Below are 25,239 nucleotides of genomic sequence, written 5' to 3'. Positions count from 1 at the left end.
CTCGGGTTAGACGTGAGTGTGGGCGAAGGTGGAGTTAGTCGCTAATATGACTTGCTAAAAACACCTGGCCGCGACTCCTCCGTGGATATATATCTGTCTTATTCACGTACTCAAGGGTGCTTTTCCCCTCCATTATAGTCCTGGCAGCTAGGTTGGAGCGGGTCAGCCGGCAAAAGGAGCGGGTAGTCGACTACTCACGCCGCTTACCCGGGCTAGTTTCGGCGTACGCCGGTTTCTATTATAAGTGAGCACACTTGAAAGAGCGCCGTGTGATGGTGTCATCAAATCGGGCGCTGTTTTTCAACGTTTCCACGTTCCTCCTCCAATCAGAGAATAGGCGACTATATTGTAGACAAGAGGCGCTATTTAATTATATTCCATTAATCTCTCTCTCTCTCTCTCTCTCTCTCTCTCTCTCTCTCTCTCTCTCTCTCTCAAAGAGAAACACAAACTCTCAAACACAATGGAAATTATTTCTCCTAAATTGTCTGATCTGTCTGTCACCACGCACTCATACAGGGAGACAGAAGGGAGAGAGAGCAAGTTCATCAATATTTAATTATCCATCGCTGTCTTGCAGGATGCAGGTGATGACTGGACTCCCAAAAAAGATCCTGTTGAATCTCCTCATGATAGTAGATAGTAATCGAGTTTTGCTTTTGCAAATATCAATATTATGAAGCATTTTGTGGATTATACGTGAAGGAAGAACGTGCATATAGCAAAAGATAAATAGAAATAGCCTTATATACTTATAAGAAAATCCGGGCCTAACAATGTGCAGTCTCAATATATTTAGTTTTGTGAAAGTATTGGGCTATGAGGCGTAAAACGTGAATATGGAATTAGGAATAGGCTATTTAATTAAAGGCCTATTGTAGGCTAGTATAGGAAGGTTACCCCTTAACTCTACGTAAATCTGAAATTTGTAGGTAGAAAAAAAGCAGTAGCCTATACGTGTGAATATAGAATAAATGGACGAAAAGTTGAAAAAAATTAGGGGGAGTGGGGTGGGGGTAATAACAGCTATAACAGGCTATATATTACTGAATTTTCTTTTGGGGGCTGCCTGCCCATTTGCCCACGCAAATAGGAGTTTAATTGATCCGCGTCGTTTTTCGCTTCTCGGCGCTCACTCCCGTCCCACGGCAGGGCGATGAGGCTGACTGAAAAGCGTCTCCTCCGCTGTTGATACAAGCCAATGTCAGTTGTAATTTCCACTGTCAACAGCTGCCTACAACCAGAGACCTAACAACATGAATTTGGCATTTCTTGCTTTAACAAGCGCGCTTTTGGTTGCGAACAGCGGCTACTGTTATTCCAGCAGCGTCCCTTCATTCATCCTGCCGTTTAATGACTGCGTCCAGAGCCGTGGGAAAGACGCCTTCTACCGGGGTGCGATAGACGTCACCGAGTCCGGCGCCCGGTGCATGAACTGGACCGAAGTAGCCGGCTTCAAGGAGCGCTACCCGGATAAAGGAATAGGAGAGCACAATCACTGTCGCAACCCGGACGGCAGGATCCGACCCTGGTGCTTTTTTAGAAACCACAGAGGCAGAGTGGACTGGGGGTACTGCGACTGTAAACAAGGTAAACACGCAGGCCTATAGACACACTGTTTTATAGGGGTCGATCATTTGAAATATGTAGAAATATAACGCGAACGTTATGGACCAGACGCATAATCCTCCAAAGATTAAAACGGATTTATAATTTTAAAGTCATGGCAGGCTGCCCCAGATAAATCTCTTAGTAAATCCCTTAGCATATTACATACTAAATTCATTTTGTCCCAGTTGTGACTATGCAAGTGGCCAGTCTAAACACGTTTGAGATAATGGGTGCACATGCGTTTGCTTATACTATATGGTGTATTTGGCAAAACACAATCCAGAGGATCACCAGTATAAGAGAGTAAATTGAGAAGGCTGCATAAAATCTCTCTCCTCACACTGAAATGGTTTGACAGGAGGAACATCACATTATCCATACCTATCAAGTGAAATACTGAGTGTTGCTAAAATGAAAACTGAAAACAAAGTGGGCACTACATCTCTGGACTGATGAAAGGTAGAGGAAAGTAAGGGAGAGAGTGGTGAAAGGAACAAGAGTGTGTGATTTCCATTTTGTACAAAACAGGCAGCCAGTGGTATTTTTAGTCTTGGTGTGTAGGCACCGCATGGATAAATTAGCTTACAGTAATTGATATACTGAACATCAATAGTGTTATTAAAGATATTTGGGCATTCGCACATCTTTGGGGGAGGTCTGGGGTGTGCCCAAATTCTGGGTGTTCTGCTGTGTTTGTGACCTTCTGCAAAAGCGAGACAGCCACACACTGGACATCCTCTCTAATTAAAATTCAGATATGCTGATGGAAGTAAGAGATGGACACCCACCTGTGCATACAAACTACATTCTCTCTTGCCTTGATAGCTCTTACCAAGGATATCAAATAAAAAGTGCAATACACTCAGGTTATTCCACCAATAAACACACGGTGCACACGTAACCATGAAAACCTATATACAATTACCTGGGTTTAGGGTTATATGTGCAAAGCTCAGTTCAAAATCCTGATGATCCTGATCCAGATCCTTGATGTGGCTCAAACTATTTAAATTTGTCATATAATCAATTACAGTATGGTGGTGAGCTATGGTGCCAAAAGGGAAGAAACGTTGTTTTTATAAAGAAAGAATGTGCAGTTTTGACTGTTAAATATGTCCCTTTCGCCACAATATAAGTGACAACCAGAAGCACATAGTCAAATAGTCAAACAGATGTTTTACTGAGTGTCTTATACTCTATACTACTTTTAAAAGCACCATCTCTCTATCACGTTTTTCTTTTCATAGACCAGTTGGGATATAGCAACACACAGCTGAGACATCATGTCAATGGATGTCATGAAATGAGAACATGCACTGTTTTGATATGACAGATTTATATTATAGCCACATGTATAAGACAGTTGTGTCCACCTGCCTTCCTCTTTTTTGCCATTACCAGCTAGATAGAGCTTCTTTTTAACTCTTTTATTTAAAGTTTTTTCCCCCTGGTTTTGTATGTGGTGTGTACATCTACTGTTCTCCAACTCTCTCTCTATCCCAGGTTCAGTACGTCTGCATGGAGGCCGCTCCAAGCTCGATGGCAGGGTGGAAGTCTACCTGGGAGGGGTGTGGGGGTCTGTGTGTAGTGATGGCTGGGAGGACGAAGACGCTGCAGTGGTTTGCAGACAGCTGGGCAAGGGGTGAGTGAGTACACATGCACACACATGCGCGCAGACATGTCTGCCTCTCCCTGTCACATATGTACTCAGACACAGGTGCAAGTATAATCACCATATTCCATGAAAATTCACAATGTGAAGCTGTCCTCAGAGGTCTGACAGAGGGTAAAAGTATGATGGAAAATTGGTGGGAATGTTAGAGAATTTCACAACACTTCAGACACATGCATGCGCTCTCTTCACTTCTCTTCACAGTCTTTGTACTTTTCTTGTGTGACCCATGCATTCCAACCCCCCATTCCCCAGAGGTATTTAAATACCTTTAGTGCTCAGCTATTTACCTTGTTTCCAGCACTCTCTCTCTCACACACACACACATGCACACAACTGTGTGTTGTGTTCTTGAGATGCTGTCATGCTAGAAGAGCCACTAATTTGGCGGGTCTCGAGGGAGTCCGCAGTCATATCATACATATCCACAGTGTTCATAAGTGAAGTCAGAAAGCGTCTTATTTCCCCAGAGAACAGAGACGTTCTGTGCACTTACACATGTTGACACGAACACCAGTGCTGGAACGCATGCCGACATGAACGCATGCCTGTGTGTGCACATTCACACAGGAGTCAATGAAAATCCACAGCGGAAAGGAAAGAGGGCAAATGTCAGCCATATGTCAGCTGGAATCGGTAGTGATGAGTGTCACGTGGCCAGTTATTGAAAGCTGTTGGGTGTCAAACTGCTAACCGCATTTGCCCTGGAATGGCAGATCATGAACATTCAGATGGCTCAAGGTTACTGCTAACAGGCTAGAATGACTGCTTTACTTTTTGCTCCGAGACGGGCTGCTCTAGCCGGGCTGCAGGATTTATCTCCGATTGTATGAATTTAAAGTTGGCAAGCATTTCTCTTTTGAAAACATTGCACACCTCTTAATCAGCACCTCTTATCAGATGAGACTGGGTTTGCTGTTCGATGTCAGTTGCGGGAATAAAAAATATATAATAGTAGGATGAAAATAACACATTTGATCACTGATTCTCCTCCAGGATCTCAGGTCATGCACGTGCAGTTCCTCTGTTTCGTCCGGGCATGGCCAAGCTCCACTGGAGGTCGGTCCACTGCCAGGGAGAGGAGCCAGACCTCCTTCAGTGTCCCAAGACTCTCTGGAATGGAGGGGAGTGCTCTCTGGCTGCAGCTGTTACCTGCACCCAGCAGAAAGGTAGGCCCTCCTCTTGAGGAATTATAGGTCTGTGGTGGATGGATAGAGGTTTGCATTTATATGAATATAATATAAAAACTACAAAAAAACGATTTTTTTGGTGTTCAAACAGTATATTGCAGATCCATTGTATGCAAAGGTTTTTTTAGAATACTATGTGTAAATGTATGTTTTTATGTGTGTGTGCGTTTCAGCGGCAGTGATGCTCCCTATACGGCTGGTAGGAGGTCGATTGGGGTCGGAGGGCACAGTTGAGGTCTTCCATGCGGGGCAGTGGGGTTCCGTATGTGATGACCAATGGGACGATAGTGATGCAGAGGTGGTGTGTCGACAGCTGGGGTTGAGGTGAAGGGGCGCCCACACACACACATATATTAATGTTTGTATTCACATTAATTCAAAAGGAAAAAAAAGTGTGATAGAAAGATAGAGAAGATTTAATGTGGGTGTCCAGCCATGTATCTCTCCCTCTGTCTCCAAAACTATGAGAAGTATTCTTTCCATTCGGACACACACAGAGAGGAACGAGCAGTAAAGAACATCTGGGGGTCAGATAGTGAATCAGGCTCATTGTTCCTGCATGAATTCTAGTACCACAGAGAGATGCATATTTAGCACCACTAAACTCTCTGCAAATGTTCATGTGTGCATTTTTTGTGTATGCCACTGACAGTGGTGTTGGTGTTGCAATGTTTATGCATGCATGGTTGTGCGTGGCAAGCAATTTCTCAGTAATAGATTTGAAATACAATAATTTACTCCATTCATTTTCCAAATTAAACAAATGCAGCATCCTGCACCCTGTATTTTGTAAGTCAGGGCCAGTCAGTGCATCTGCTTTTGATTGTATCAGTTTTACTGCAAAACAAATCTCCTATTCTTCTGTACCTTTTCTTTTCTTTGTAGTGGTGTGGCGAAGGCATGGGGCCAGGCGCATTTTGGCAAGGGCTCAGGCCGTGTGTGGCTGGACGAGGTGCGCTGCACAGGCAATGAGCTCACACTGGAGCAGTGTCCAAAAAGTGCCTGGGGGGAACACAACTGTCTGCACTCTGAGGATGCAGGAGTGTCCTGCAATACTCTTACAGGTTGGCCAGCACCTACGTCAGCATAAGCAATCCATAATATTCATAAAGGAATGCATTTGAAAAGCACACATATTTTACAAATAAAGATATTGAAGCCCTTTCAGGAATTCCCACCTTATCGTGGTGCAAAGAGTTTGCATGTCCCTATGACCCTGGAAGCTTTGTTGCCGGAGACAATAGCCCTTTCAACCCAACACAGGTGTAATTGATAACATTAATAAGGGTTGCATTCCATTTACATTTTCTGGTGCTAGCACCTGATATCGTGCACACTATAAGGTCAAAATGGAATCGAACAAAAATTAATGATTAACACCTGTGCTTTTCCTTCTACGACAAGTCAAAATGTCTGCTAAGAAGAAGGCAAATTGGTTTCAGGAGACGAAAAACTATTCAAAAACATAGTTTGGACATATTTTCTGTTGAAAATACGTCATTTATGTCAAGCGACACATATCAAAAGTGTCGAGCGACCTACCATAAATCAGCCTTAAGATTCTGGTGTGTTTCCAGGCGACCAATATTCAAAGGCATCTTAAAGACTGAGCCATGGCTGTAGAAACCAGCTATTCAGTCTGAACAGAATCTCTCAGAGCTTTTTTGTCATTACAGCAGCCAGGAATTATCTGAATAACTGCAATGCAGTTTGCAGTGTTTTTGGGAAGAAACGTTGTCTGTCTGTATTTCTTCTCCTCTCCAGACGGTGCTGTTAGGTTGGTAGGGGGTGCAGAGAGCTATGAGGGACGTGTAGAAGTCTTCTACCGTGGTCAGTGGGGGACAGTGTGTGATGACGGCTGGACAGACTCCAACACACAAGTAGTGTGCCGCCAACTTGGTTACAGGTAATGTGAACTATTGTCCCCAGACAGGCACATATGCATGCATTCTCATTACTTATTAATAAGTGAAACTTACGCGTTTGTGTGTGGATATGTGTGTGTGTACGTGTCCACCTTGCAGGTTAGGTGAGACTCTTGTTTCTGAAGGGTTAGACATCACCCCAGTCCCACGCTTTGGAGTGGGGTCAGGTCCCATTCTTTTGGATGATGTAAGCTGCACAGGGAAAGAGCCTAGCCTATTGCTGTGCAACAAGAGGGAGTGGCTCCGTCATGACTGCACACATAATGAAGACGTTAACATCGCATGCAGCCCTGAGCGCAATGGGGACAGTCTTCCAACTAGTAAGACAGAATCTTACTGTAAGATGTACTTACTGTAAAATGTTACAGATAGCATGGAAACCATGAATGAGTGAGGGAGGCTCTGTGTAACCTTTAAAATGTTGGTTATGTATGTGGTTTGATATTATGTATGTGCATATGTAGAGAGTCACAGTGTTTGAACTTTGAAAGACTAAGAGTAGTTACCATTGTGCTACTTGAAACTGTGCGTTACCCCTTAAAATGTGCTGTCCATGTGGGAGTGTTAAAGGTTAGAGATGAGAGATTTGCCAGCTAACAAGCAAACATGTGGGCAATCTCCAGACTTTTCTGACCCATGTTTTAGGAAATATTGGTTGTGGTGCAGGTATTTGCCTTCATAAATGGTAAATGTATTTCTCAGAAATTCTATTCTGTTTTTAGAGTTGGTCACACTACCACATTGTACTTGCAACCTCACACCTTTTAGCACTCTTCTCATTTACTTACTTTAGTCCATATCAAGGCTTTTAATAATGGCGACTTTGGTATAGTATTAGATTGGTTTTAGTCTTTCACTCAGAAGGGATCTTTTGTGTTGCCATAGATGACTATAAATTATCCAGCCCCTTTAAATTATATGCCTCAGTGCCTCAGTGCCTCAGTGCCTCAGTGCCTCAGTGCCTCTGTGCCTCAGGGACCAGTCATCAACCTGTTGCATTTTCCATTCACATGCCACACAATTTAAAGACAAAATGCCAGTTTCCAGGTATGAGCAGATTTGACCGAGATCTATTTTTCTTTTGATCCCAGCAACCTTGAGCATTAAAACCAATCTGCACGCTGTCTCAAAGAAGTAAAAATGTCTAAAAAATTCCTATGGTTAAACTTCAGTATATCAGAATACTGTTGTCCAATTTCACCTCTCATTTTACATTCACTCTTTGTGTCATTTGATCAAAGATTTGATCTATTTAATCTGAATTATTGATATACTCACCTGGTTTTTGAAAATCTTCTTCATTACTGTATAAGACCCAATGCCCAACTTCTTTCAACATGCAGCAGGAGAGTGCATAAAACCCCAATATTAGTACCGTTACACTGCTTACACATGTGTTTCAGAGTTGAATGTGGATTTTTAATCACTTTTATGGCTCATATGGGTTTAGCCCCTGACTACTGACCTTTTAACCCCCTATGAGCTGAGTTCCGCCTGAGATCCTCCAGTAGTACCTTTTGAGTGGTTCTGAGGTTGAGACTGAAAACTATCAGGGTTTGCCATCGGCCTGTCGACTCTGGAATGATTTGCCTGATGAGATCAGGAAAACTAAGTCTTTATCTTAAGCAAAATCTCATTTAATAACACATAATTTCAGACTTCCTCACACTGAAATTATTTCAATATTTTTTGCACTGTCCTTTTGCTGCAGCTTGTATTCATTTCACTCAGTTTGTAACTTTATATTTAACTTCCCATTGGTCTATGCATTTACTGACTTTTGTACTAATTTTGTTATACTGTATTTAGAGCACACATACTTTACAAGCAGTGAAGAACAGAAAACCAAATGATGAAAGTCTCTATTTGCAATAATTTCCATTTACTCATATAACCAGGTAATGGAAGTGCAAGATGATCTAAAATTGGTTTCTAAGATCTCTGCCAAACGCAACCTGCAATCAATTAAATCTCATCTTACTTAGAAGAGGAAAGCCAACAGTCTCCAAGACATAGATAGAGTATGATGTAAGTCATGCTAACTCTCATAGGCACAGCTGTCAGTTAGCTTGTCCTGCCTTAACAACTGGGTTGCTTGTAAAGTCATCATGATTAAATGGACCGACTGCTGGCCTTTACCTAAATTAATCTACCTCTTGCAATTCCTCATAACTACAAAACATTGAATACCAGGCACTAAGGGGCTGACATAGTGCCACATTATCGTATAGCACAGGATTATAGGGCTGCAACTAACGTTATCAATGAATTTGTCCATTAATTTCTCAATTAATTGATTAATAGATTAGTTGTTTGGTCCATAAAATGTCAGAAAATTGTGAGAAATGTCCATCACTGTTTCGCAAAGCCGAAGGGGACGTCGCCAAATGTCTTTTTTTGTCCCCACCCACGATCCACAACCTGAAAATATTCAGTTCACTATCACAGACATTCACATTTAAGAAGTTGGAATCAGAGAATTTAGAGAAAATTTTCCTCTTAAAAATGACTCAAAATTATTAATCGATTATCAAAGTAGTTGGCAATTAATTTAGTAGTTGGCAGTTGGGTAGTAGCTCAGATTTCACCTCATACAGTATATATCTGTTCAGTTCACCGCCATCTATCTTAATGTTGAATGTAACAGAGATGACTCTGATAAGTCTGGTGAATGTCATGGAAAGGATACATCATGTTTTTAATGTCCTAAGTGATGATAAATTGGAAGAGTATGTGTGTTTTGAGTAGCGAGCACGTACTACAGACTGAAATAGCTGTTTCATTTGCTGGGTTTAGATAGCTTAGGTAGCTTTGGCAAGAGCCCGAGGGACACACTCACCCCACAAACACCCACTAAAGAATTATGTCATTACTACATAGCATTTGTGTGTGTGTGTTTGTTTGTGTGCATCTGTTTGAGTGTTTATCTGTGCGTGTAAATCCCTCTTTCCCCCTCAACATGCCACAGGCAGATTGGTTTATGTTGCTTTTGGAAAAGGAGAAAACTCAGATAAGCCAGGCAGTGCTTTGAACTCTCCCTCTCTCTCTGTCTATCTGTCTGTCTGTCTGTCTGTCTGTCTGTCTGTCTGTCTCTCTTTCACTCTCTGTTGTGAGAGACCATCACATTGGTGTTGTTTCAGAGCAGTAATGTGTGTTGAGAGAGGGGAAAAAACTGTGTTTGTGTTCCTAAGCAAGAGGACAAAGATGAGCATTTCCTCAATAGCCAACACCAAATAAGAAGTAAACATTCCCACAATTAACCCCCCCTAACCCCTCCTACCTTAATCTCTCCCTCCTACAATTCTTACATCCCACACACACAATGTTTGAATGCCGCTAGTCATTCAACTCAGTGCACACATGGAGAACAAGTTCACGCTTAACTGACTCAAGCTGATGTTGTTTTAACATGCCTGAAAATGATAATATTCTAAAATGTATGAGCAACAAACAGCAGCTAATAAACAACTCACAGTTAACACACCAGATACTTAAAAATGAAATGAAATTAGAATTCTCATGAACTCTCTCCATCTTCAAAACTTAAGTTAATAAATACTAATTGACCTAACACTTGGCAGGAATGTAAACCGAAATTGAAACTGCCCACACATGGAAAAGAAATGAGTAGTCACCTAACTGAGATTAGTGTCTTGGCATCTATGTGCAGACAAATGATGATGGATTGTTTAAACCTAAAGCTCAGACTGAGTGAATAGCATTTGAGAGAGAGAAAGAACAAGAGTCTAAGAGTTTTCCCTTCTGGACACACACATACACACACACACACACACACACACACACACACACACACACACACACACACACACACACACACACACATTAAGCGGTTCAGGTGGTTATCTGCATGAAAACAGACAAGTTTTCCAGCTACTTCCTTTGTAGGGAACAAGAGTGCACATGCCCCATTAACTAGACACGTTAGCCTGGAGGATCAGGTTTGTTAGTGCATGTGTGCATAGTGTCTTTAGGTGTTTCTAGACTGAAGGATTTTTGGTAACCGCAGAGAACAGAAATAAATCTCTGCTAGCAGGGTGAGTCTGTGTATTGTCAGTCTAAATTATGTGTGTGTGTTTGTGTGTGTGTGTTCTCCAGGTGTGCCAGTGAGGCTTGTGGGAGGAGAGAGCCCCAGGGAAGGCAGGGTGGAGCTCTATCTGTCTGGTCAATGGGGGACAGTGTGTGATGATGGATGGACTGATCGTGACGCCGAGGTGGTGTGTCGACAGTTGGGATACAGGTATGTATGTGTGTGTGTGTGTGTGTGTGTGTGTGTGTGTGTGTACGTGTGTTGGAATAGTCTCTTTAGTACTCTTGTGTTTCTGGATAACATAAGAACAGCAAGAAATATATGGAGGACTTCCATCAAGTACAAGTGAGACAAAAGTTTTGACTGCCAAATGGACTGCCTTGACATTCCACTGTATAAAATGTCAGCAAAAATAAAAAATCCCATCAAGTTGACATGTTTAAGTGACTTGTTTTGTCCAACTAAGAGTCCAAATCCCAAATGTATTCAGTTTACTATTATAGAAAGATTTAAAAAAAAAATTGCAAATATCCCCATTGGAGAATGTGGTACCAGTGAATTTGGACCTTTTTACTTAAAAAATGACTCAAACAATTAATTGATTATCAAAATAGTAGACAATCCATTTTCTTTCATTTGTCTAAATGTCTAATCCTTTCAGTTCTAAGTTTAAATAGGTTATAAGTTATTACTATATATGTGTAATAAGGTGAGCATACATCAGGACACGTGCAAATGTTGTCTTTTTTCTCATCCTTTACACACCATCCCGTATTCTCAGATTTGTCCTCTTATATTTTTCCTTTACAACATATTTTTAATTTCCGGGCCTGGTCAGGATATCACAATAGAGGTAAAATGTTGAGGTAAAGCTCAGTTGTGAGCTGTGGCGTTGCAATGTGATCACTGTATACATTACAGTCACTTAAGTGAATCCAGACGGCCTGCTCTGTTTGCAAAATCAATCACCACTTCTTAGACTTGGCATCTGTCTTACCCCGTCTTTCTTTTTCTGTCTTTCATCTCTTCATCTTGCAACCCTTCTCTGTTTCCACGTTACACCTCATCACGCACATCTTGAGTTTCAGATTAACCTACAGTGGAAAAACTATAATATGCATTGAATCATTTAAAATGACTTTATCTCATGGATCAATATTCTGAAACTGTGCACTCAACTTTTTGAGCACTTTTTATAGGGCTCTGATGTGCTGCCAACTACTTTTATAAGGGGTTTTATCTGTGCCCTTTCCAAGAGCCAAAATAAACATCCTATTAAAGGGCAGGCTAATTGTGCAAACGTCATATGCACAATGATAGACATGTTGAGGCGAAGCAAACTACCTCATCCCATCCTCTCTGTGTCCCATTATCGCTTCCCTCCGAGACACTGTCCCATTTTCCAAAACAATGGCAATTGGATGCCATTGTTTTGAACACCGAACAGTGTTTTCATACAGAAAAAAGAAAACTGTCTTCATTTTCTCTCTCATCACTCCTCAGCTACGCATACTCGTTCCATAGCCACCCAATTTTCTGTGACACATCTGTGTGTAGATTAAAGCCACATCTGGAGTGCATAAGCGTGAGAGAGAAGGGAAGCGTGTTGGAGGCATGTAAAAGCCATGTTAGGATCATCATTCTGTCTCAAATGGGGTGTGGTGAAAGGTCATTATATACACAGCAGGTCCCCCAGGGTTAGAGGTTGCTCTGGTGGTGATAAAACAAAATATACTGTACACATTCACACACACAAATTCACACAAATTGTATACAGTCAACAGTTTTGACCCAGAAGTGTTGCTTAGCTTGAAGACGTGTTGTAGGTTGGAAGTTCATCCAAACTCTAATAAGTGCCTGTTGTCTGTTCTACCATGTTCACCTTGCCTGCATCTTTTATTCCATCCTCCTTTGCAATATTTAAAACTGATCCACAAAAAAAAAAACATTAGTCATAAAATCAATATCCAAAATTCTAAAGATTATTCATGATGAAAGTTGTTTAAAAACTATGTTTGAGAGAAAATACTTGGCTTTCCTTTCTAACTTGAGCAGTTAGTATCCAAAGAAGATTGTGTTACATGTTTAACTGATGTTGTATCACTGTGTGTTGCCTCAGAAACACACCAAGCAGGTTTGATGTCAGTCTTCAGGCATAGCTCCAAGTGACTTGGAGGTTTGCCCTTTGTATGCTAAGTAGTGCTTGGGGAGCTATTGGAGACACATACACAATACTAAATGTCTCAATAAGAGACATGATATTCCCCTGTGGATCAGTGCGGATACAAGACCTGCCACCCACCAAACCCCAGGGATGCAACATGAGATTATCTCAGCCAGTTATCTATCAATCTTAATTAAATCCACAGCTATAGCCTTCACAGACATACATACACATCCACAATCTATAGGCGTACTTGTCGGCTGTTTGCTAATTAAAGTCAGAGGTGAGATTAGGATACAAATACTATTGTTATCAGATTGTTAAAGCGATTTGACCTGGTTTGCTTCACAGCCAGAGAATGTCAAACCATAACATCACATGTCATCACTGCTTATATGCTTGCATACACACACATACAGACAGAAAGATAAAACAGCTAAGCATTCATCTTGAACTGTATATTTGTGACATGATCTAAGATCTTGTGAAAGATCTTAGAGTTCTAATCACTTTCTAATACTTAATTGTAAAAATAGTTACATTTCAAGTACACTGATGCCTTTAAAATATCATTACAATATTAGACAAAACTGACAAGGCTACATGTCAAATACTGACATTTCTGCAGTTTGTTTTTCAGCTTTAGTGTGAAGTGACAGTTCTAAACAGTTTTCTATTTTTTTTGTAATTGAGAAAGCAATAGCAATAAAATGTCTGTATGTGTCCAGTGGGGTGGCAAAAGCCCGTGTGATGGCATACTTCGGGGAAGGGACTGGACCCATCCACGTAGACAACGTGAAGTGCAGCGGCGAGGAGCGCTCTTTAGCTGACTGCATCAAACAGGCACCCGGCACACACAACTGTCGCCACAGTGAGGACGCTGGGGTCATCTGTGACTATGGTGAATCCCAGCCCCGCTATAAAGCGGTCAAAGGTCAGTCAGTTAGTCAGGTCTTTTTTCTTTTTCTTTTTTCTTTCTTCTAGATGTTGCTCTGAAAATAAACAGAGTGTGCATTTAGCATTCATGGAACTATAGCGTGTTTAGCAAACACTTCCAACATGTCATATACACTGAAGAACTAATGGGAAACAAATGACTAAAGAAAAGTCAAGAGATAATATTTTTAGAAGGTTGGAAGACCCCAGTGTGTGTGTGTGTGTATATATGTCCAGATGGTAAAATGAGGAGAGCTGTGTTATTGCTTCACCCTGTCTGTCACACATCAGGACAGACTCATGCAATGCTATCTGTTACCTGCACATGTGCTATTACACTAACTGGCAACTACTATCTCTCACTTGCATATACTGCGGAAAGTCAAACCCATTTAAGAGGGTGTTTTGTCTCTTCAGTATTGAAATGACATCCTCTGTAAAAGCACTTAACCTATGTTTGTAGGACTTAACAACACACACACTATGAAAACGATCTCTCATTTATTTAATTTACCTTATTTCAGACCACGGTTCATGTGTAGTAGTAAAAGATGAATTTCAAGCATTATTATTTTTTGGATCAGTCTAAATATTTAAGAAGAAACATCTGAGCCAAAATGTATGGTTTAACAATCATCGCCCTTCCACCCACTCTCTCATATACACTACACATACGCCTAATGGTTTCTCTTTTGTCTCTGTCAGATCCTGTCAACTCAATTTGTGGTCTTCGGCTCATACACACTCGCCAGCGCCGAATCATAGGGGGAGAAAACTCTCTGAGGTAAGCTGGAGTGGACAGGAGGAAAAGCCTGCCAGAAACATGTAGAATAAAGAATATTGGACACATTTTCAAGTCAACAGGTCGTAAATGGAAACCAGTTGATCTGAAATCACAGGCAAATAAATTCCTCGTTTGTGTACGTGCAAACATGAACATATGCTACGTGTGTGTAAGTGGAAGCCTGCAAGTGCTTAGGAAAATGAGCGTTAAGTGTGAGTGTGACATTTAGAAAGAAACAAGCGTGCTCAGCCAAGACAAACAAACTCACTGGAATGAAACAAGGAAATCCTGTGGTCTCTCTCTCTCGCTCTGTGTGCGTCCTTCTATGTGTGTATGTGAGAGCGTGATGTGTAATTGAGCTAAGGTATGTCATTATTCATGCTAATAAAGATTGTTTGATTTGAGAGACAGAGACAGATTGGAATAAAGCAAGAGAAAAAACATTTATGCTTATTGGTATGCACCTTACTGCATGTGGTCACATCTCTGGGTAGATGTATGTGTAGATAATGTTTTTTATAGTCAGTATTTATTTGTGTGTATGTGTGTGTGTGTGAGTGTGAGTGTGTGTGTCTGTTTAGATGACATTCTGCATGTTTACACCTTACATAGCAACATGTAAACCCATTTTGCCAGGTATTCTAATGTTTAGTATCTTCCAAAGAAACCACATAAATCAAATTTGGATAGAATTTGCCTGTTTATATGTCGGCTGCATCTTTAAGGTCCTGTTTTTAGCTAAGCTATCTGCATATAGATGGCAATGTCAGTCTGTCTGAACACTAAACTAAGATGGTAAAAACGCTAAATATTATACATGCTAAACATCTACATGTTAGCTTGATGACATTAGCATTTAGCTCAAAGCACAAAGTACCAAGCCTCACAGAGCAGCTAGCGTGTCTCTTAGTCTTGTTATGAATTACAGCTGAATTTATAATACAGTAAAGTGTCATTACTTTTTTGAATTGTCTGAATAGGACCAAATGTGCTCTTGTTAAAATGTTGTAGTCAGGATTCTGTGCCTGTGTTTGTGTTTGCATTTGAATTATTTGCGCACTTTTATAATTGCTTGTTTGTTTATATGTGTGCGTTTGTATGCATGCTTGGCCGTGTGTTTATATCTGTAGGGGTGGCTGGCCATGGCAAGCTGCGATTCGTTTGCGAGGATCTCGAGGAGACGGGAGGTTGGTGTGCGGAGCGACTCTAATTGACACCTGCTGGGTTCTGACCTCGGCACACTGCTTCAAGAGGTAAAACATACACACCCAAATCTGTTCACACTCATGCATACATACACAAACACATCTGCCTTGTACATTGTGTATTGGGATTCTCTGCATATATTGGGGTTGAGAAGTTCTCTTTATTCATGGAAACATGAGCATGCTTGTGCATATGTTTCCTTCTACCTGTTTCTTCAGATGGACTTAAAGATGTTTAACATTAACTTAATGTTTTTGTCTGAAGCTTGAACTCATCTAAAATTCAACTATATCTGGCAACCAACTTCTTTACTCCCACAACACATTCATGTCTAACAGAGGCCTGAACACCTCATCAATGCGAGCAGTAATCAGTTATGGTTTGGCTGTGGTTGTGGTGCAGGTGGCAGAGAGACAGACGGTTATTTCATCTCAACTTCATCTGGTCTGGGGGCCTCCACATGGCGCCACCAACTTGAAATCCATTACCTAATGCATACAGCAGAGAAGGTAGCAGAAAGACTTGTGCAAAAAAGAAAGAGAATAGAGCAAAGAGAGACTTAGCAAATTTGTGGAGAGCTGAGAATATTGAGGGTTGTGAGGGCAATACTGATAAAGTCTGCGTTTCATATTTATACAGTGGATGTAAGGTTGTTAGACTACATTTTGAGGATAATATTTTTTGGTTGCGTTTCCAGGTATTAGTTCCAGGGTTTGGGTTTGGTAGGAAAACCAAATCTCTTTACAGGCCCCGGCAGCTCCACCACTATAAATCCTGATGTTTCCACATTAAAGAGAGGAAGAAGTCATTCACTAAATCGTTTCCAGTGCCATTTCACTGCCAGAGGTATAATCCTAACACAAGAACCTCTACTCTACGATGTGAAACTGACATCATTTTCTATAAAATGACACACACAGGAAATACACAGCTGAGTCTGTGCTGCAAATTAAGACCACTGGGGAAGCAGCAATCAGGACTTCTAGGATTTATTAATGCATACAGTGTGTTAGTTGACCACCTGTGTAACCACAGATTGAAATGATGAATTTTACTCTGACTCTCTACTAACAATTGTAAGTCATGTAAAACTGCACAGTAGGTTTTGTAGTAGCCATAATAGTTGGCCTCTTTTAACAGATTGTTCTTCCGAGTACGTATTATAGCACACATGTATGAAAATAAATTATAGGCTTTATTTATATGTTAGCCTGTGCTTAATGACCAAGGTTTTCACTCACCTATTGCTTCAGGCTTTCATTTTTATATTAAACGTTGAGCTGAAATTCATCTATCAGAGCCAGATTGATGGCATTCCTACAATACTAACAGATTGGCTCAAAATTTGCACAGCACATGTTCAAACACTTTCCTTATACAACAATAAATTATTATTTCTGACAAGTGTTTACTGTTGCTCCAAAGAGAAGCACACACCTAAATACCAAACATAAGAAATTACAACTTATGTAAGATACTTTTAGCTGTTAATAGGATATTTGATATCATAGACACTGTAAGCAGACAAGGAAGGTCACTCACTACAAAGCACCTCTCTTGCCTGCCCGTTCACAAATCAGTCGTCAGTGCTACAAGCTGTCCAGATTCAGCTCTGACAGCCTGGAGAAGTAATTTGCTGCATGCGTGCCATAGCAGACCAAGATAGGGACTTCCGACTTTGCAGTGTCACCTTTCATATATTGTAACCAAAATAGGGTGATATACACTCAGAACACACACAACAACAAACAAACACACCCATGATACACAATACACAGAAGATAAATGCATAGAAATGTCAGCATTCTCACATTTGCCTGTTCTTAGCACACAAGCATACAGGATTTTATAATAACATATCAAGTTACAACTACCTAACGTAACTAGGCTACCAATCATATTACCTGATTCCTTACACTACCATTAACCATTAGTAGGATTCATAAAAAATGACCTCAGGTCAGAGGTCACATGCAGTCAACATATTAAACCTATTTATACCTTGTAGCTGTACAGCTGGTGGCTTGCCAATAGTAATACTATATAACTGAAGCAGAGTTTAAACTTGCTTACAGTGTGTGAAAGGTAAATTATGTAGGTATCATGTTGATTATTCAACCGATGTGTCAATTAATCGATCAACAGAAAATTAAGCACCAACTATTTTGATAATTGATTAATTGTTTTGAGTCATTTTTTAAGAAAACAATACCCAAATTATCTGATTCCAGCTTCTTGAATGTGAATATTTTCTGGTTTCTTTAGTCCTCTATGATAGTAAACTGAATATCTTTTGGTTGAGGAATGTTGGTCAGGACAAAACAAGAAATTTTAGGTTGCATCTTTGGCTTTGAGAAACAGTTATACCAATTTTTCACCATTTTAGCGAGTTTTTATTGTATCGATAACACAATTGACAGATTAATGAACAATGAAAATAATGAGTAGTAGTAGTCATAATCATGAGATGACACATTTAGTACAGGACCAAGCCTTGTACCACTTCTGCAATCTATTGCCAATCTCCAATAGCTTTGCACATACAGAGTGAGTCAGTGTCAAGACATGTGTTTGAACGGGTATGTACCTATATAGCTGGCTAGTCAGCAGTGTATCTGCTCTGCCAGGAACATCGTGGCATTCCCAGGTCAGGAGATCTTTCCGGAGACATTCTACCAGTTGTAACTGGACACACAGACTTGGCTCAATCAAAAGGCCTCCTTCTTTTACTCTTCTCCTCTTCCCTCCCTTTCCGTTGGCCCTGTCTTTGTCCCAGATTTACCTTCCTCCTGTCTTTTCTTTCTCTCCCACTCCAGTTCAAAAAGGCGAACATTTCCTGCAAGTAAATGTAAAGCATGGAAAATACTTCACTATGCCAACCTGTGACTCAGATAAAACCATTAACACAGACACAATGACAGATTTATTGTTATCATTTCTGCCTATACTCATTCCCTGTCCTGTCCAAGTTTGCATTGGACAAGGACGTATATACAATCCACTAAAAAGCATAAAAGCACTACATCAATGTTGTGCTGAAGAAGAAAACAGAGAAAAAGAGTAGCTGACTTGAATAAAGCTTTTAGGATGGTCTAACTGAGCATATAAAATATTCATATGTCTCAATGGGAAAACAAACAATATGAAATACAAAATGTAGCTAAAAATCAATAAGAAACCAAACAATGGTTAAAAAAAAAAAAAAAGAGTTGATTGTTGAAAAGAGAAAGATAAAAATGTCAAAAATGTTTTCCAATTCATGTTTCAAGAGGAGATTTAAAAGATAATATCAACTGACCCAAAACGCCTGGTCACCCATTAAAATCAGGTAAGCTGAGGGAATAACCAAGAGACCCCTACATCTTGTTAACTTAATGGATTCTGAAGCGTACAGGCAACCAGTGCAGAGGATTTTATGACTATGAGTGCTCAGTGTAATGTGCTTGTACTATTTCCAGCTCTAGATAAACTATTGCTGACATATCCTTTGCCAGAGCTAGTCATTTTATTGCTCATAATTTATGTATCAGCAGTGGGATTGCTCTAGCGCACACATCCTCTTTCTCTAATAGTCTCTTTCGATCTATCCAACTATTTCTCTATGCAGGTATGGAAACAGCACCAAGCAGTATAAAGTCAGAGTGGGCGACTACCACTCCCTCGTCCCCGAGGAATACGAAGAGGAGTACGGTGTTGATCAGATTGTCCTCCATCCAAGTTACCATTCCCATAGCAATGATTACGACCTGGCCTTGGTTCATCTGTCACCGGGGGCAGTGGGCCAGATGCCGGGAGAGTGTGTGTCATTCAGCCGTCATGTCCTTCCCGCCTGTCTGCCCATGAGGAAAGAGCGAGTGGTCAAACAAGCCAGTAACTGTCACATTACCGGCTGGGGTGACACAGGTGAGGACGTGTGTGTGTGAAGGGGTGTAGGCACAGCGGCCCTGAGGTGCATAACAAAGAATAATTTCACAAAACAAATGAGTAAATGCTAAATTTGTATTTGCTTGTATGGGAAAGGGACCTTGACACCTTTAAAATCTCATAAGTAAAGAACAGTGCACAAAAAATGAGATGAATTTAAAAGGCAGATCCAGCATGATATGAGTTGGTGCTTCCACATTCTCCATCACTTGAATGTTAAATCTAACAGTTTCATTTGTATCATGCGCCATGAGCAAGGATATTTTAATGCTTTTCCAGGCCTCCAGGCCATATCTGTTACAGTCTTAATCTAGCCACTTTTGATGTATTTAATTCTTTAAATCAATATGAACTGAATAAGCCATCCAGAAGTCCTTGCTGTGATCCTTCATATGAAATGTAAATCACAGCTAAAACTGGCATTGTTTTAATGAAAATATTTAATGTAAGGAATTCACAACATTTAATTGTAAATATTAACCAAGACAATAAGAGAGTAGCAGAAATCTTACAGTATAATATGCATGAAACAAAGTAATGAGTGAATAAGCAAGTCATATCTAGGGCTGCAACTAACGATTATTTTTATTATCAATCAATCTGACGATTATTTTCTTGATTAATTGATTAATTGTTTGGTCTGTAAAATGTTCAACAATATGGTCTTCAATTTGCTTGTTTTTTCCAACTAACAGTCCAAAACCTGCAGATGTTCAATTTACTGTCATATATAACAAAGAACAGCTGCAGAACTTCACATTTGAGAAGCTGAAACCAGAGAATAATTGACATTTTTGCTTTAAAGATGACTGAAACAATTAATCGATTGTCAAAATAGTTGCAGATTAATTTTCTGTCAAATAATTAACTGATTAATCGACTAATCTTTCCAACTCCAATCACATCTCACTAGGATGAGTTATTTGGGGTATTGTCAGTACATTTGAACAGACAGTAAAACAATCATGTACTGTAACCACAATAGTATTGTTACCATATGAAAGTTATTTTGAAGGTCAACTGCAAAGTTGAAATGAATCCTCCACAAGTAATTGCACTTGTTGAACTTTACCTTCTGAATCTTGAGTGTGCACACAGGCACACATCTGTTACTGATCTTTAAATTACACACTGATGTCATTAATCATAGCAACTTGGTCACATACGGCTTCAGGAGGTCACTGTACACGCTTTTGCAAAAAAATGTGCTCCCTACTGAGGTAAGTGTCTTTTGTCAGTTGAATTCAAGTATGCTTGTCTTGAATGTGCATGTATGTGTGAGTGTTTTTATTAGTTTACTTAAGCGTGGTGACAACACTGGCTATTTAGAGTGTGTGATGATGGGCAACGGCTGTTTGACCTAAGGCGGGATGTCTGCTTTGTACAGCTGTTTACATTTGGCTACTTGCCACTCTGATATCATACACACACACACAAGCACATTTTACACATACATACCACCCTAAGCTGCTATGGACAGTTAATAACACTGTGTGGTCACGAAGAGAGTCAGGGGCTGAACAGTCATCCACCACTGTAGAGGCTTGGGTTGAGTTTTCAGCAGTGGTTCCCACCAGCTTGGTCATGCTTTGCAACAAACGCAATTGGCCGTGTTCATGTGTGGGAAGCCGGTGAAGGATCATGTCCTTGTAACTACTGTTTATTTCTTTGCTTGTTGAGATGATGGCAGAGGGAGGTAGAATATGGGGGGATAGTTTGAACCTCTGCACTCATTATGGCCTCATGGTGAAGCTCTTTGCTAGTAGGTGAAAAGAAGTCAAGTTAGTTTTATTTATATAGGGCCAAATCACAACAAAAGTCATCTCATGACACTTTTCGTATAGAGCAGGTCAAGACCATACTTTTTAATTTATAGAGACCCAACACTAACCCATGAGCAAGCACTTGGTGAAGGCAGCAAGGAAAAACTCCCCTTAAATGGGAAGAAAACCTCAAACAGAACCAGGCTCTAGGTGGGCAGCTATCTGTCTTGACCAGTTGGGTTGAGAGAGAGGGAGGGAGATAAAGGAGAGAGAGACACAGAGAAGCACAGCACCAACAATAATAACAATAACAACATTAATAATGATAGAAATATGACTAATAATAATAATAGTAAGCATGAGCATCAAGCAGGACCATGTTAGCAGCAACCACGATCCATAGAAACCTGCGAGACGAGAAAGCACAAAAACTCCGGGAAAGAAGCTAGTTAGTAACATGCATTATTGGGACATGAATATGTACAGATGGAGAGGGGGAGGAGGAGAGAGAAACCCAGTCTATCACGGGAAGTCCACCCGGCAGTCTAGGCCTATAGGAGCATAACTAAGGGCTGGTCCAAGGCAAGCCTGAGCCGGCCCTAACTATAAGCTTTATTGAAAAGGAAAGTTCTAAGCCTACTCTTAAACATAGAGAGGGTGTCTGCCCCCTGGACTGAATCTGGAAAATGGTTTCACAGGAGAGGAGCCTGGTAGCTGAAGGCTCTGCCTCCCATTCTACTTTTGGGGATTGTAGGAACCAGAAGTAAGCCTGCATTCTGTGAGTGCAGTGTTCTAGTGGGGTAATAAGGTACTATGAGCTCTTTAAGATATGATTTTGCCTGACCATTAAGGGCTTTGTAGGTGAGGAGAAGGTTTTAAATTCTGTTCTGGATTTTTCAGGGAGCCAGTGCAGAGAAGCTAATATGGGAGAAATATAATCTCTTTTCCTAGTTTTTAGAGTTGTTGGGGCAGCCTGATAATAAGGAATTGCAGTAATCCAGTTTGGAAGTAACAAATGCGTGGACTAGTTTTTCTGCATCTTTTCAAGACAGGATGTGCCTGATTTTTGCAATGTTATGTAGGTGAAAAAGGCAGTCCTTGAAATTTGTTTGATGTGGGAGTTAGGGGACATATCTTGATCAAAGATAACTCCCACATTCCTTACTGTGGTGCTGGAGGCCAGGGCAATGCTGATTGACAAGAGCTGTGACACTGTTCACATAAAAGTTGGTAAACTCTTCAAGTAAAGGCGTGGACTGCCCGTCCACCTCAAGCTTGAGCAATGCCATTAATCTGTTTCTAAGGTGTTTAGGGCCAAGCACAATAACTTTAGTTTTGTCTGTCTTTAGTAGCAGAAAATTGCAGGTCATCCAGGTCTTTATGTCTTTAAGGTATGCTTGGAGTTTAGTTAACTGATTGGTATCATCTGACTTCACTGATAAATATAATTGGGTATCATCTGCATAGCAATGAAAGTTTATGGAGTGTTTTATAATAATATTACCAAAAGGAAGCATATATAAGGTGAATAGTATTGGTCCAAGCACAGAGCCTTGTGGAACTCCGTGTCAAACTTTTGCACACATGGAGGATTCATCATTAATGTGTGCAATCTGAAATCAATCTGATAAATAGGAGTTAAACCAGCTTAATGCATTCTATTCTCTGTAATAGGATGTGATGGTCAATGGTGTCAAATGCAGCACTAAGATCAAACAAGACAAGTACAGAGAGAAGTCCTTTGTCTGATGCAATTAGGAGGTCATTTGTAACTTTTACCAGTACTGTCTCTGTGCTATGATGCACTCTAAACCCTTACTGAAAATCCTCAAATAAACTATTGGTATGTAGAAAGTCACACAACTGTTTGGTGAGTGCTTTCTCAAGGATCCTAGAGAGAAGGTTAGATATAGGTCTATAGTTGGCTAAAACACCTGAATGAAGAGTAGGCTTTTTAAGAAGAGGTTTAATTACAGCTACTTTAAAGGACTGTGTTATATAGCCTGTTAATAAAGGCAGATTGATTATATCTAGTAAAGAAGTGCTAACTAAGAATAAGACTTCCTTAAGCAGCCTAGTTGTGATGAGGTCTAAGAGACAGGTTGATGGTTTAGATGAAGGAATCGTTGAAGTTAGTTCAGGAACATCAGACCAGTGACAGAATGTGCATGAGCGAAGACATATGGCTGTCTACAACATTCCCCAGGACAACAGCAAAGTTAGCACTGACAAGGTCTGAATGCAGGAGAATTGGAATACAAAAGGAGAGAGACAGAAAGAGATGGCAATCTTCATGGGATGAAAGATAACAACTTGTCTTATACTCTACTAGAAACTTTGAAATTGATTCATCTCTAAATTAGAGAGCCCCATATTGATCATAATCCAAGAGCCTTTGATGATAATGTGGATGAACTGAGTCAAATTGAAATCTGCTGCCCATATGCAAGGCAAAGTAAACTTAATACAAAACAAAATGTATATACGGTGCACAAGGGAAACTAAGTGTGCTTCACATCCACAAATGTCAACAAATTACATGTACAGAGACAATAGTTGCAGTTTCCTCTTGTTTTTACCTTTAAACCTCTGACCTTTAATACTAATAAACTCACAGATGCTCACACACTCTCTCTTTCACTCTTTCTCAGGCCGTTCGTACTCCAAGACCCTACAGCAGGCCCCCCTCTCCCTTCTTCCCCGTCGTATTTGCCAGCAGCATTTCCACGGAGCTTTCACAAGCCGCATGCTCTGTGCCGGCAGCATTCAGGCCGAGAGGCGTGTGGACAGTTGCCGTGGTGACAGTGGAGGTCCATTGGTGTGTGAGCGACCAGGAGGGGGTTGGGTGGTTTATGGGGTCACGTCCTGGGGTCATGCCTGCCGGACACAACAGTCCCCTGGTGTGTACACCAAAGTCTCTGCCTTCAGCTCCTGGATACACAAAGTGATCGGACGTGATGACAGAAAAGACAAAAGGCGATGAAAGGTGAATGATGAACTAAAATAACTGACCTCTCAATCAGAAAGAATGACTCTCAAGACTTACTTGATCGGGCAGGTGATACAACAATGTATTTCAGTCATGAATAGTTGATGCCAATTATTTGTTTGATGTAATTTGTAACCTGACTTTCAAATGGAGACAATAAGGCAATGCTGGACTTTTTCTCCTGGAAATGTTTTATATTTTTTGGAGAGAGAAAGGCATGACTTCTTTCTCATGTAAGTCGTTAGCACTTATTTTAACGATTTAATATTCTCATGATCTGCAAGACTTTGGATGGTGTTAAATCTCAACTCAGAATATGTCGTACCTTACATCTTTTTGTTGCTTGTTGTGATATTTCATACTACACTAAATGTCTTTTTTCTGTGCTTGCTTCTTCTTATAAAGGTATTGTATTGTAATTTATGATATGAAATATGTGAGTAAGAATGGTGAAAAGGGACCACCAGCATACAGTATACATGCATGCACTCTTGCAAACACAGTAAGTGATGTCATGATATGAATTTGAAGAACCCCCATTAGGTACTTAATGCATGATATTCATTGCCTTTGTATTAAGCATTCTAGTCATATTGACATTTGCCAAAGTTAAATGCCTCGTCACCTCATTTCATTCTTATTTATGTTAAGTTTCTCCACTGTGCTCCTTGTTTTACTTTATGTAAAAACAGATTTCAGGTCTTAGTAATAACTCAGGCATTTAAAATGTCCAGTCAGTATTTGTCCTTGTCTTAGTGCTGCTCGACATTAAGGAAGGGACTAAAATGTTTGTGAATCAAAGCACATAACAGTATTTTCATGTGTTGATTTGTCATATCGACATTCTGTTAGTTCATGTTATTCTATCCTGGTAGGAGAGTTCAGTGTTGTCATTGTTTTCACAACACTGAACAGAGACAATCTGGTACACTTGAAAGAAAAAAAAGAAAGAAAAAAAAACAGACACTACACTGCCTTCTTATTTGGTGTTTACTGATTATATGTTGTTTCAATGTACTGTAACATT

At 40.3% G+C, this 25,239-nt stretch overlaps 1 protein-coding gene across 1 annotated transcript; it reads left to right on the top strand.

Moving 5' to 3' along the window:
- Positions 1 to 29: 29 nt before the first annotated feature.
- prss12 (serine protease 12) lies at positions 30 to 25,239 on the top strand. The gene is made up of 13 exons (XM_067584701.1): positions 30 to 1,590; positions 3,115 to 3,253; positions 4,280 to 4,452; positions 4,647 to 4,797; positions 5,359 to 5,537; positions 6,238 to 6,379; positions 6,498 to 6,718; positions 10,515 to 10,656; positions 13,339 to 13,544; positions 14,252 to 14,330; positions 15,461 to 15,583; positions 19,144 to 19,439; positions 23,875 to 25,239. Exons 1-13 carry the CDS (start codon positions 1,257 to 1,259, stop codon positions 24,204 to 24,206), a joined length of 2,517 nt encoding a protein of 838 aa, XP_067440802.1. The 5' UTR covers positions 30 to 1,256; the 3' UTR covers positions 24,207 to 25,239.

The sequence above is a fragment of the Thunnus thynnus genome, chromosome 3, assembly GCF_963924715.1.
Source record: "Thunnus thynnus chromosome 3, fThuThy2.1, whole genome shotgun sequence".
In the NCBI taxonomy this organism is placed as follows: Eukaryota; Metazoa; Chordata; class Actinopteri; order Scombriformes; family Scombridae; genus Thunnus; species Thunnus thynnus.
The sequence above is the reverse complement of the archived record's forward strand: the minus strand, read 5'-3'. Positions and strand labels throughout refer to the sequence as shown.

Bases quoted from the DNA above. Each gene is read 5' to 3' on its own strand.
- prss12 (XM_067584701.1), top strand. From the start codon at position 1,257: ATGAATTTGGCATTTCTTGCTTTAACAAGCGCGCTTTTGGTTGCGAAC. The intron at 3,254-4,279 runs GTGAGTGAGTAC...ATTCTCCTCCAG, and splicing joins TGCAGACAGCTGGGCAAGGG to GATCTCAGGTCATGCACGTG. The intron at 10,657-13,338 runs GTATGTATGTGT...GTATGTGTCCAG, and splicing joins TGTCGACAGTTGGGATACAG to TGGGGTGGCAAAAGCCCGTG.